The following is a 13340-nucleotide window of genomic DNA, read 5'->3' on the forward strand; positions in this document are numbered from 1 at the left end:
CAAAATCCCACGCACAGTTCCTGTCCTCTGTCACAGGTACCGTTATGCCAGGTGCGGCCGTGAAAACAAACCTTGGAGGTGCCGGTGGGGGGTTCTTTACATCTATCGGCGTCCATTTCCGATGCATTGAGATGCTGTTGTCATCCAAATCCGACGTCACTGAGAAGATATGTTGATCAGTAACTTTGCTGCCACTCTCAGAGGAAAAACGAACTTCTTCACTGTCCGAGTCCGACAAAACTTCTGCAAACATTTTTTTTTCTTTTTTCCGGAGTGGAGCCGTTGTCACACGCGGAAGCAAAAAGTGGGATGCCTCTTCTACATGCCAGTTGCCAGCATCAGAACATGTCTCGACCAAAATGCAAGCTTTGAGTGCGTTTTTTCTTCTTTTTTTACTGCGCCATCTTCTGAAGCCAAAAAAAACTTTAAAAAATTTATCAGGGTAGCTAGACTGCAGCAGTGCACAAGCGCTTGTTTCAGTGTGGACGAACTCAGCTCGTCTTCGGTCGGAGTGGTACAAACCGTGTGGATGAGCTCGGCTCGTCTAATTTTCTATAATTTTCTATCCTTTAATTTCTGATGGAACACAGTAAAAGCTCGGTAATTTGAATTGCACAAGGATGCTACGAAAACTCGAATTATAAGAATTTGAACTAGTGAAACTCTGAGCAAAAAATCGCTTGGTTAAGGCACATATGCAGTCCAATGTAGCATGAGTGCTCCGGGGCACATGCTGGCTCAGCCAACGTAACTGGACGTGAACGTGGTCTGACATGCCCGACGTCGAGATGGCTGTTGCTCCATCCTCATGTTCGTCGCGTGGACTGCACCGACCGACAATGCATGGAGCGGAGAAAAAAAGTGCTCATGCCGCTTCGCCGACAGTTGCAGACAGCCGTTCAAAGCAGGCTGCGGGTTGGGGATCGTTCTGCGCATGCTCCGAAGAGAGCAGCCAACGGTGCTTGCGTCAAAGTCTAGAGGGGACAGCAGTTTGGCTGGTGCAGTGCAGGCGGTGTAGCTTGACTGGCCGCAAGCGACATGCGCCGAAGATGTCGGGACTATAAAGGTGCCTTTGCGCCACCGACGCTCGCCGCAGGAACAAGAGCTATGCTCTAAAATGCACTCGCGAGGCTCACCACAACCTGCTGCGATGTTGGTCTCTGTTATACTTCTGTAGCTGCACCGGCCAGGGCACCGGCTGCAAGCTGCTGAGTTCCACTATACGTATAGGTGGCACCCAACAAGTATCTCAGCAGTGCTTTCCTTTGAGTAATAACCACGAATTTTAAAGGCTATGCTTTTCAGTACTGCAAGTGCCAATAAACATCATGGCCACCATGTTTTAGACATTACCAGGTGCCGCTTCTCGGCAGAACACCTCATAAGAAAAGAGCACAGCCTCAAAGATCTAACATTTAAAAAAAATGCAGCACTGCAGTCACGTTTTTATCTTGAATGTCTTGAGAGAGGGAGAGAACTGACCTGCAGCAGAGGCATTGGCCATGCCTGGCCAGTTGCAAACGTCTCTCTCCAGTCAGGCATAAACAAAGGGCCGCAGATGGAAAGAGCAAACCTGCATGGTGACGCCACCATCACCAACATGCTCCTGCACACTAGCACTCTCCCCATCAATGATGGCACGAAGTTCGAATTGTCGATTGCAGTGCAGATTTCAATGTGAACTAGTGGGATGCGTTACGAAGGTTTTGGGATCGTTCCCCACCTGCGGCAAGTTGTTTTTTCATCCACTTTCATTTCCAGTAATTTATCATTTCTTTATTCCATTTATTAAGTACAAATAATTTCCCCTATGTTGTCCTTGGTGTCAGTGTTTGTTGGCTTCTTATGTTATGACTAATAAAAATCGGGCCCCTCAGTTAACCCTCTTTCTTTTTGTTTAACACACAAATAGTATTTTTAAGGCTGAATAAAATCCCGCTTTATATTAAATTATGTTATAGACTTGGCCACCTTTTCAAAGAATGTGAATGTTTGCTGGCATCCATTACAATTAGTCATTTATGTCTAAATGGCAAATAAATGAAGGGTTCTTGGAAAATGTTCATCAAATGTTAGTTGACAAATTAAAACGGCGCTCTTATAGCTTGATAGCTATGGTCACTTAGGTTGGTGCCAGGGAAATACCTATAGACAGTTTCTCAGTTTTTCAATGGCGTTCTCAGGAGCATATCCCCCTAGCCCCAGCAACAATGCAATGCTATGCTTCATAGAGGACTTAGATGCTATCGTCATGGCATTGAGTAACCGCAGTCTTGTGAGCAAGATGTTCATACAACACAGCCCTTCAAGGGAAGATTATTGAAAAAAATTTTGAAGAGCATGCTCTTAGTGAAGATAAACAATGTTTGAAGGGCTGCAGAGGATGCATTGAAAGAGCCATGCCAGCTCGTTCCGTATAATGTACTTGTGCAATGTTAATGGAAGGGAGAGAGGTAACATCAAGTAATTGATTACATTATAGTAGTTGATCAGGTACCTTCATGGGACAGTAGCACTTAGTAACTGTAATCAGTTACATTTTTGAAAGTAATTGTAATTGGCTACTTTTTTTCTGTAATGTTTACAAGACTGGTTGAGAGCACCTGATAGCATGTTCACTGTAACAGTGCATTTTGCTGTACGATTTCCCTGTTATAAGCCACGTTGTGTTTATTCGCTGAGGTTGAAGGGTACCCGTGCCTTCTGTTGTCCTTCACCGTCATTTTACCCATGATGAACCTCTTATGCCACATGAACACTTGCTCCTATGATAATGTCTCGTTGCCGTTAGTATCACAGAGAAGCTCATATATGTATTGTGTGGCTGTCTTGCCGAGCTTCGCACAGAATTTCACATTTGCACACTGTTCTCAACGTCCCTCACTCTACCAACTAGCCCAAACCATCGCCCTTCTAAATCACTCTACAGTCATTCACTGAAGAAAGTATCAACGACTAGTGGCAATGAATCTTTCTGCTTCATAATGCCATCCAGTGACTGCCACAGCAGCAAACACAAACAACACACATACCAACATATATTTAAAAGAATCACATCCCTTAATCATACATTCCTCCTGCAACTCTTTTTCTTCTCTTGTGTTTAGGCAAAGCTTAGGTCAATCCTCTGTGTGCTCTTGACTGCACCTTGCCTGTGTGAATGAAAAAGTGCCGTTGTGTCAACTCTTTTCCAGACTTCCAGTGGTGTTATTGGCTCTGGAGTTGGAAAGATGGACATCTGCTTCAACATTGTAAAGAGAGTACAGGAGTCCATAGCCAAGAAGAAACAAGACACGGTCAGTGTGAATGATGTGCTATGAAAGCACAAGGGTCATTGGCCTTGTGACTGACACTTTCTCTACTTTGTTTATTCTCTGTTTCATTGCAGCTTGCAGATGATGAAGAAAAGCTGCAGCAGCTGATTAGCATTCAGGAGCTGTTGGAATTTGAAGATGAGGCAACCTTTCAGGTCAGAAGTCTAACAGAAGTATGATGTTAGCAACATAGATATATGGGACATGACAGTGCTGCCAGAACTGCACTGTCAGGCCATGTAGTGTTGCATGCCAAGTGTCAAGGCTTGAACATTGTGAAATGCTGCATATTTGTGAATTTCAGTGAAAAAGAAAAAAGTAACGTTTTTGTGAGCATCAACCCTTTGAGAGTTGATTTTTTTCGCCATATGCGACCGCCCAGGGTCGATTTTTTTATTGCAGATTCCGATTCTTCTTAGGGACTTATTTCGAAAAAAATTTACTGTAATTTTTCTAGGGTGACCGTAAAGTGAGAAAAAAATCTTTTGCGTTGGTATATATGCGCTCTTCATTCATGAATAACAACACTAAAAAAGGAAATACACTTATCAGAATTAAAAATTTTATGCATTTTTATCCACATCGTTCAAGGCTTTGAAAATCCGCACACGAGACTATTTCGCAAGCTTCAAATGTTCCTGCTCTTACACTAATACGTACATCCATAGCGTAATCGAACTGCGTAGGTGCGCGCACTCAAGAAAACTAGTTGTGTGCCCATCAAAAAAAGCAACACGTGTGACAAACTTCCGCTAATCTTCATCTTATCGCCAACCAGCTAGGGCAGTTAGTTTTCGCCAGTCTTAAAAATAAAGAAAGGAAACGGAAACGCATGCATGGCCGCATCCTTCCTATGCGCACCCCTGTGAGCACTAAAGGAGCGAAAAACAAGCGGTCACCCTTTGAGCGATTAGGAATGAGATAGCAATCGGTTTCGCAAGCGAAAAAAGCCGAACCCACCCGTGAAACAAAATCCAAACGGCCACCCGCCCGCCCGCGCCAATGCGCGAGCGGTAGTATATAGACGCGCGGGAGCAAACTAGCACTAAAACAAACCATGCAACGAAAACAGAGAAAGGTAGACGCGCAAAAAAATTCCCTGTATCCCCACATAGTGGCAGCACATGACAGAAAACAAAAAGTTAGAAAATTGGCACGCTTTTTAAACATACAGACGGCGCCGTAAATATACGGCATCGGCCATTTTCGGACTTGTTTGCGGCGCCGTATATTTACGTCATTGACCGTCAGAGGGTTAAAAAGTATAGGGGGTGTTTAGGAGGTTTTACCAGCTGTTCAAAATATTTTAATTTACAGCCATGAAAGCTGTGATATCCCATGAAACAAATTGATAAGTTTAATAGAATGCCTTTCTGTCTCATATTCAGAGATAAAGCTTTCTTCACATTTCACCACTGTCTCTTGCAGTTATTAGAACAAAAGTTGCTCTGAAGAAAGCCTGCTGTTATCTTATGATGCTTCTGCCATGTCTGAATTTCAATGTGAAATCGTGGGGTTACTGATAACCTCTGCCCGTAATAGAAATGGTTGTCCATTTATCTGGCAGAGCTCCAACACGATACAGAAGCAAGAAGAATTTTGGAAACAGCTGCTATCTTAAAAATCACGTTGGTATTGCTGATAAATGGACATCTTTTTGCAAGGGCTCACAGAAAGAGGGTTTACGACTGTGTGAGATGCAGCAAGGACCTGCCTTCAGAGACACCGATTACGAAATCACATCACTTGTTGGCTTAAGCAAATAATGGTATCGAAGTAGTGCCAAATAGATAACAGTTTTCCGAATTCCAGTTGAGGAAGTAAAAGAAGGGAACTCGTCCCCCTGTGTGGCGAACGGACTGGCATGAAAGGCATATGAAGCTTTCACCACTTGATTGATCAAGTGCATTTTTTGGCACTCTCTACTCAAGTGTATGCAGCACGAAGCGCATAATGTTGTGCACAAACACGGAGGAAGGAAACTAAGGAGAGGCTCTACCCTCTCCGCGCGCTAGGAGAAAAGTGTGGCGGAAATGACGTAGAAGGTTCTCATTTTTTTGCTGCTTTTTAATTTTTTTTGCTGTATGGCCACGCCTTTTGGGCCACAATGGCGGTGTTGTTATGGTTTTGAGTGCTCACATGTGTTGCTCTGGTAGGTTTCGTGCCGTGGCAAAGGCGCTGTGTGGGCGGGTTTGCGTTAGTCACCGTGTCTTGTTGCGCTGTGTTACCTGCACCATGCTCTGCCGGATGTTGCGCCAGCGCGCGAAACCACGCGCAGCGCGGTTTCGCGAAAGATGTAAACAAGAGAGGAGGGTGGCCCAAAAGGCGGAGCATCGCCATGAGCAACGCCAACTTCTGGCTTCACTTTTGCTTCACAAAGAGTGACGTCAGGGCCTCTCCTTGGTTTCCTTCCTCCGTGTGCACAAACAATATTGTCTATAAATCTTCAGGCAACATCAACTTCTGGTGTTAAAGTAAAAAATCAGACAATGTTTGAAGTATGAAAGACATTGTTGGAATTGGGGGGTGGGACCCAATAGCATGTGATGGTTAGGACTATTGCATCATAGAGTAGTATAAAAAAATTTTTAGATGACTGACAAAACATTGAGCACACTTGAGATTGAATGATCCTGCAGTATTTCTATGTTCGCATTGCTATTCCAGTTATGTACTACGTTTTACCACACAAACAATATTTTCCATAGAAATTCAACATCTGTTAAGTGGAATTTGTTTTAATTGGATTAATAACATTGATTTAGGACTAATAACATTGATTTATAACTACTTACATATAAATCTTGAACTCATGACTGCAAGATTAATGAGCATGGTTTCATTTGAGAGCATTGCATAATTATTTGTAGTAATCAATAATTTCAGGAACAGTGAAGCTGATATCATAACAGAAGCAGTCTTTCGTTCCTTTGGAGGAGGGAGCGAGGATACAGGTCACGGAGAAAGAATAATTTAGGAGGTGCAACTCGGCCCCTTCCTGCATCCTCATAATTTCATGCAGGAGTGTGGCACGAGCACCACCTACTGAATGGCGACTAAACTGTGCCACGCCAGACACCTGATGTATGGTCATGTGACGGTTCGTCAAAGCGATGCAGCGTAACCTTGGGTAGCGGGAAGTGTGGGACGTGCTCTTGTCATCTGCTCTCGCACGGCTGCTTGATGCCAGAGTGCCGCCCTTTTATTAGGTAGCTATAGCTCGAGCACAATAGCTCATAACGGTACTTGTAACGAGTACTGTACACGTTCGCTAGTTTGGCGCTGCTTTCACCAATAATTTTGGGAATCTTCCGGCCCGCTGTTGGTTTCTTTGCTGATCACAAGTCAGGTGAAACTTGTGGAAAAAGGAAAGGTACCACCCCAGAGAGCAACGAGGACTTTTTCTACTGGTCAAGGATGACTGCACCTCCAAGCCTGGCGTAGTATTTATGCCTGCTGATGATTCCGTTTGGGGAAATGCTTTTTGTACACGTAGTCACTATACAATAGCTCTCACCATTCTTGCAGGCGTTGAGGATTATTTGGCGCTTTGAAAGCTTGAACATTCTCCGCACAGGACCCGCGTCCGCTGTTACACTTTGGGATAAAGCATTGGTGCCCCATTGTCGATTATTAGATCATGTTACATAGTGAACACTTCCATCGTAGAGGAGCAGTAGAGGAGCTGCAGAACTTGGGAAGTGATGATTGTGTCTGCTCGAAGCGAGTAGCAGACTCCACTCTGCTCTGCTGGTCGGTCTGTTCATTTCTGCTCAGATGTACTGCAGGAATATTAAATTTTGTTTCCCCATGCAGTAGCTGTGTATCGCATACTCTGATCAGCTTTTCTTATGGTGCATGTTAATAAACTAGAACAAATTCTTGTCTTTTGTTAGGTCTAAAAATTTGAAAAGCACCAAGCACAGTTTTCCATACGCACCTGGCGATGAATGCAGATCGTCTGCTCTTTCAAGTGTGCTAGTTTCTTGCTCTCATTAATGCATAAAAAGCATGCGATTCTAAATATAATTCTTCTAACAAATATTGGTCCTAAAACGGTCTACAGGTTTTTTATTCCGTGAGCGCAAACCCTGCTGGCGTAAAGCTTTAATGGCGGCACCTGACAGTGCAAGCTGCTCGGCACAGTCGGAGACCGTGGCCATATGCGCTTTGCTCTGACCACAAGGGACAACAAAAGTAATTCCTTACGGCACCACAAGGGGCGCGGCACATCTGTTTGCCAACCCACAATATCACATCTGAAGCCGCATGCCTCCTCTTAACCCAGTGTGACATTATCACTACTTGCACTCACGCTGGCGCCGGCTCATAGTTTTGCCTCCTGTTATTCGTTCTCCATGGTACACACTAATTAGTATTATTTTAGTTATGCTTTCTGGCACCTAGAACTCATTTATGATGTTTACCTTTGCAGAGGACGTTACAAGAGTTGGGATTTTCCAGCATTGAAGAGCTTAGCTTGGTAATCAACGAGTTACGGCGACAAGTCCAGCAAGTGAAGAATTCACTTGCCAGTGGAAACAATACAGAGCCCGATGTCATGGGAAGTCTCTTATTCTGCCTTTAAAGAAAGAAAAATTTCTTTGTTAGGCACTTTAAGTTATTTTCCGCTTAGACTGTGTGAGCAATGGCATAATTGGAAAGGAAGCCATTGTAGTGTCTCTCATCTCATCCATTGCACTCAGTGGCCAATCCTGGCTATACAGGGTGTCCCAACTATCTTGAACCAATATTTAAAAATACGCAAATGCCACGTAGCTGGACAGAACCAAGGTAATGTAGTTTGCCGTTGCTTGCTGATACTAAGATTATTTTTGCATTCTGCCGAATTACATAATTAGTCTTCATTTATAAATCAACTCAAATATTATAATTAGATGTAAAGTGTCAATAAAAAAATTGTAGAGCAGCATGGTAAACTCCCGATACAGCTTTCCGTTGCTCAATACATGCTACATAAATGTGTTTTTCCGAATGTAAAAGAAGCCTGCGAATATACACGCAGTGCTTCGAGTGGCCAGTTGTGCATGCATTTTATGTGTATTCGCGGGCTTCTTTCACGCTTGGAAAAATACTTTTATGTAGCATTCATTGAGCAACAGAAGGCTGTATTGGGAGTTTTTCATGTTGCTCTACAATTTTCTCATTGACACTTATCATCTAATTATAATACTTGAGAAGTTGATTAGTTAATCAAGACTAATTATGTGATTAGGTGGAATGCAAAAATTAATCTGTGTATCTCCAAGCGACGACAAACAACATTACCTTGGTTCTGTCCAGCTACGGGGCATTTGTATATTTTTAAATCTTGGTGCGTGATGGTTGGCACACCCTGTATAACCGTGGTGCAGCTGTGTCGGCGCCAGTGATGAAAGGTGATGGCTCCTAATTTTCATTTTCTTATTAGATCAAAGTTGTCAAAGCTTGGCGATGCATAAGATTATTTTAGGGGAAGACATGACCCTATTCTTGACCGAACATTATGACTGAAAACTTCATTTGGGGCAGTGTTTCTCAAGATGTGACGCTTGGCCAGTTTTGCCTTGTTCTCAAGAAAGACCTTAGCACTGGCGTTAGAGGCACATATGTAGTGTGATTAACTGCTGGCTGTTGCTGGCACGTGATGGCAACTATCATCAGAATGTTGCTAAAGACTATTATAACTTTCACCTGCCCACCTAATTTGTTGAAATATGGATGTTGTAAAAAAGCTGAAATGCTTGAAGGGTGAAGCATGCAGCCTGGAGTGATTCAGTTCTTAGCCCAACACTCTTGTGCAGAAATTACTCAACTGCACTCTGAATGTTTAGGTTGCAAAGCACTCGAGCTTTTTTACTTATGTGCACAGGCATGCATTTCATTTGTTACTGCCGGCTCCTTTCCTTAAATAACTGTTTATTGGGTTTCTCTTTTATTGGAAAGCACCACTTTTCTTTTTAACATGCCAAAACTTGAAGCTGGCTGTAATTTTAAAGTAAGCGTGCCATTTTTGAATAATTTTGTGTTTGTATTACAGGAGAGTGCATTAAAAAAATCTTGTTCAGATCTGGACCCTCGTTTCTTCACGGAACCTGATGCTTGGATATCAGCTGTTAGGAAGAGAAGGGAGGTGAGGACATTTTGAGCGGTATTCAGTTTTCTTTTTTTTTATTAAGGGAAAGAGGAGGAAAGAGGCATTTAGCCGCGGAGGGAGGCGGGCGGTGTATTCTGTAAGAGTCCACCTAGTGGACTGTCCATTTCCGCTGCTGCTGATTGGATGCAGCTGTAAGAGGGAGGAGGAGACGAGCGGCCCCAGCCAATCAGTAGTGGCCAAAATGGACATTCCACTAGGTGGACTCCTACAGAATACCTCCCCTGGAGTTTGTCACATTCTAAAAACAAAAAAATGAAATTCTGTGGTTTTACGTGCCAAAATCATGATACGACTATAATGCACATCATAGTGGGGGCTTCGAATTGAGTTGACCCTCTGGGGTTATTTATCGTGGTCTTAAATCTAAGTACATGAATGTTGTTGCACTCCACCCCCAACGGAATGTGGCCGCTGTGGCCGGAATCAAGCCTGCATTCTCGAGCTCAATAGCGCAACACCGTAGCTTCTGGGCTATCAGAGAGGTCTGTATCGCATTCTACTACTATTTTGCATAGAATGCCAAAGCCTGCTTTTGAATTTATCAACATTTACTTTGTTTCTATCATAGCCAGCAGCCACACTGATGCACTTTAACATTTAGGAGTAGAAATTTTGCATTTGACATAAACATAACCATATATTGTCTCTGAAGGTAACTGCTTAGTCTATTTAAAAAGGCCCTGCAACACTTTTATATCTTTTAAGTTCACTTCCCCACTTGCTAGACATTGCTGTTGTGAAATTTGAGCCTGTACATGCAGTAGCTCTTTTTATTTTAAGAACTTTGGAAGAAAGATTTTGCACTTACTGCTTCTTTGTTTATATTCAAATTTCAATGCAAGATCACAGTTTCTAGTGCACATTGTTCAATATAACACCTTTCGTCCATGCTTGCTCGATCGATTCAGTAATGGATAAAAAAAAAATAGGGGTGTGCAAATACTCAAATATTACCAAATCGAATAGTGAATGCTTGAATGATTTGATTCACAAGTAAAATATTTACTATTAGAGTTTTCTAATATTCAGCATATTTAGTGTTGAGACCAATGCAGCGCTACATATTGCTTTCGCTGCGATGCTTCTCATGCTGGATGCCCTGCAAGTGATCACCTCACTTCGTTGCTTTTGGTATAAAATGAGTGCCTACGATGCCGCGGATGGGCACCCCCCACCTGTTGCAATAGTGTACTTTGTCTCTGCGAGCGCTTCTGCCCTACTGCATGCCATCTTTGACTTCAGCCAGATGTGATGATTGCAAACACAGAACCTGAACGCCACAATTCATAGCACAGTGCTGCATCAGCCAGGGTTATCACCAGTGGCGTAGCAACAAAGTGGGGGGGGGAGCCGGGGGGCCGTGGGCCCCGGGTGCAAGGGGCCAGTGGGAGGAGGGGGGTGTCATACGCCTGAAGACACCCCTTTTTCTCCCGGCTTGACTGGGCGCAAATGGCAAAGAATGCTCCGGTATCCAGTAGTCCGAGCTCATGTACCCGATACGTTGCGCCGCAGAATTGTCGGCTGCAGCTCTATCAACACCCCATGAAATAATTGCACGAATGTGTGGGCTAAAAAATTTAATTCCCAAAATGGTCTCCAAACTATTCGCCTTAGCGGAATGTTTCATGTGGGGTGTGCCGTGCGTTCATGCAGGGAGCAGGAGTCGCTAAACATACAGTAAGGCGTTGAGGCTCTTGGGTCCCTCTTCCGTTCAGAACGCGCAGCGAAGACGAACAAAGACAGCAGTAAGAGGGCGTTCAACGAGCACGCCCGGCGCTCTCGTTTACGGCGAAGCGTTCGTTGAGAGCGACATTGCATAAGTGCGGCTGTCAAAAGTCGCGAATGGGATTCTCTGGATTGTCTTCAGACTCGGTGCGGCCGAAGAGTTTGGCGGCGTATGACTCCACAAGCTGTATATAGTCGTGGGCGCTGCGATGTTCAGCTCGCTTTTACTTCCCCTCTCCCTCTCGCTCCGAAAAGCCGCTGCGAAACCTGCCGTTATGTTTCACGCTTTCCTTCTTACCCTCGAAAGTTTCAGAAAACTGTTGTTATTGTGTGACTTCATGTCATAAGTACAGTGTCTGTCAGCTCCACAGAATTAAAAAAAAAAACTTGAATTTTATAAGGATATTTCCGAATATTCTATGAAGTTATGTGTCTGTGATTACTAGGAACTCGGTAGCGTGAAAAATATGGCAGGTAAATAATAACCATATCCTTAATAATCCCCTAATTAGTACTTATAGAGGAAGCACTTCAATTCCAGAATTGAGGATTCAAAGTCATATTATTAACTCAACAAAGACTTCTTAAACAAAATCGTTTTGGGTGCTACAACCTACAGTACTTTGGCACTGCGGGTGGCGCCCAGTATGGCAGTAGCGAAAGAAATATGAAATAGTGGACCAGTGAGGTTGATCCCTCATCCCTCTCCATTGCGAGTGGAGACCAACAGGTTTCGCTGGCACGGGCTTCATCGAGGTCCTTTTTTTTTATGGTGACGCCAAGAATCGACGCGAAGCGTGCTCTATTCTGTTCCCAATCTTTTGGTGGTACCACAGCTAGGATAATCACGTTTGTCCGTATAGCAGCAAATAAAAACAAGGCTTTATTGATCACAATAAAGAGAATTCGTAATTGTCATAACATTGGCGCCTGCGCAGCAGGGGGGCAGGTGGCGTTTTCCGTTTTTCTAATATGGTGGGAAGATCAGCGTCAATTGAGACACAATTAAATTTTCGTTTTCGTTCAGGGCTGCCCACAGCCAAAATACTGCGGGCCATAGAAACTACGACGATTTTCGTGAAGTTGTTGTTGGGCAAGATGTAAATGTCGGCCTTCAATTTTGCAAATGCAATGTTGCCGCTAAAATTGGTAATGAAAACTTTATAAATTTTTTTTACTTGTGACGTGAGCCGTATTTGCCACGATGCCGCATTTGTATTGGTTGCCAAGCCTTACAGTCTGACAGAAGATGTGCACATGCGCTTATCACAAGTTATCAGTGCAGCACACTGTGTTATTTGGCGCAGAAAAAACAGTGTGTATTGGCCTCGAGCTCCACCACTGGAAAAGCATCACAGTCAGCGTGACGTGCTATTAGGGATCACGTGGACATAGAGGCCGCGTCGGCTGCTTCGGGAGTGCCGAAGCGAGCTGAAAGGGAAAGTTTTAAGTTCCCTCGTACGCTGCGGTCCTCATTTATTGGCGAGATTTTCCCGCTTTGAGTGTCTTCTTTACAATGATTGAAAGCACTAGAATAGGTAGTGGCTGCCTTTGAAGGTGTGCAACATGGTAGGCTACTGCTCGGTGCCGCAGTGCCGGACGTACACAACGGAGCCCGGTGTCAGCCTTATTCATACATAGCCGCAGGACAAGAAGCTGCGATAAGCTTGGCTCGCGAAACGTACAAGCGGCAAACAGTCATCGGCTACAACTCGGGTATGCAGCAAGCACAGGCGCGAGGAAGATTTCTGCTTCGGCGCCGGGTCTGCAATGTTAGAAAAACGCGCACTGAGACGCTCGCCCGAGTCCGCTGCCCGACTAATGTCATGACGGTTTGGTCTATGAACTTGTCGATGCTATATATACTGGCAAGTTCACTGGAGTGGATAGGGAGCGGTAAGAAGCACAAAAAAAAAAAGAACGCATGGCATATGGTCATGTTTGTGTTATGAATTAATGCACTGGATTACAAAAAAAGAAGCAGCGGGAAATCGCACGCTGAGAACACCGATAAACATATAGTGCGAAGCAACTCGAGAAATAATATTGAAACCTCCAAGAATTCTGGAGGCTAAGGCCTCCATCCTAGCTCGATGGAAGGGGCAGCACCTAAACCGTCGCCTCAGAATTAAGATCTCCAAACT

The 13340-nt window shown here is 44.0% G+C and overlaps 1 protein-coding gene across 1 annotated transcript in view; it reads left to right on the forward strand.

The window, feature by feature from the left end:
• Arp5 (Actin-related protein 5) overlaps positions 1-13340 on the forward strand; it is a 65787-nt gene that overhangs the window by 20489 nt on the left and 31958 nt on the right. Inside the window, exons 8-11 of the mRNA XM_075694741.1 lie at positions 3195-3296; positions 3389-3469; positions 7750-7877; positions 9354-9447. Of these exons, the coding sequence (XP_075550856.1) occupies positions 3195-3296; positions 3389-3469; positions 7750-7877; positions 9354-9447 (405 nt within the window). The remainder of the gene's footprint in view (positions 1-3194; positions 3297-3388; positions 3470-7749; positions 7878-9353; positions 9448-13340) is intronic.

This window comes from Dermacentor variabilis, chromosome 1, assembly GCF_050947875.1.
Source record: "Dermacentor variabilis isolate Ectoservices chromosome 1, ASM5094787v1, whole genome shotgun sequence".
Lineage (NCBI taxonomy): Eukaryota > Metazoa > Arthropoda > Arachnida > Ixodida > Ixodidae > Dermacentor > Dermacentor variabilis.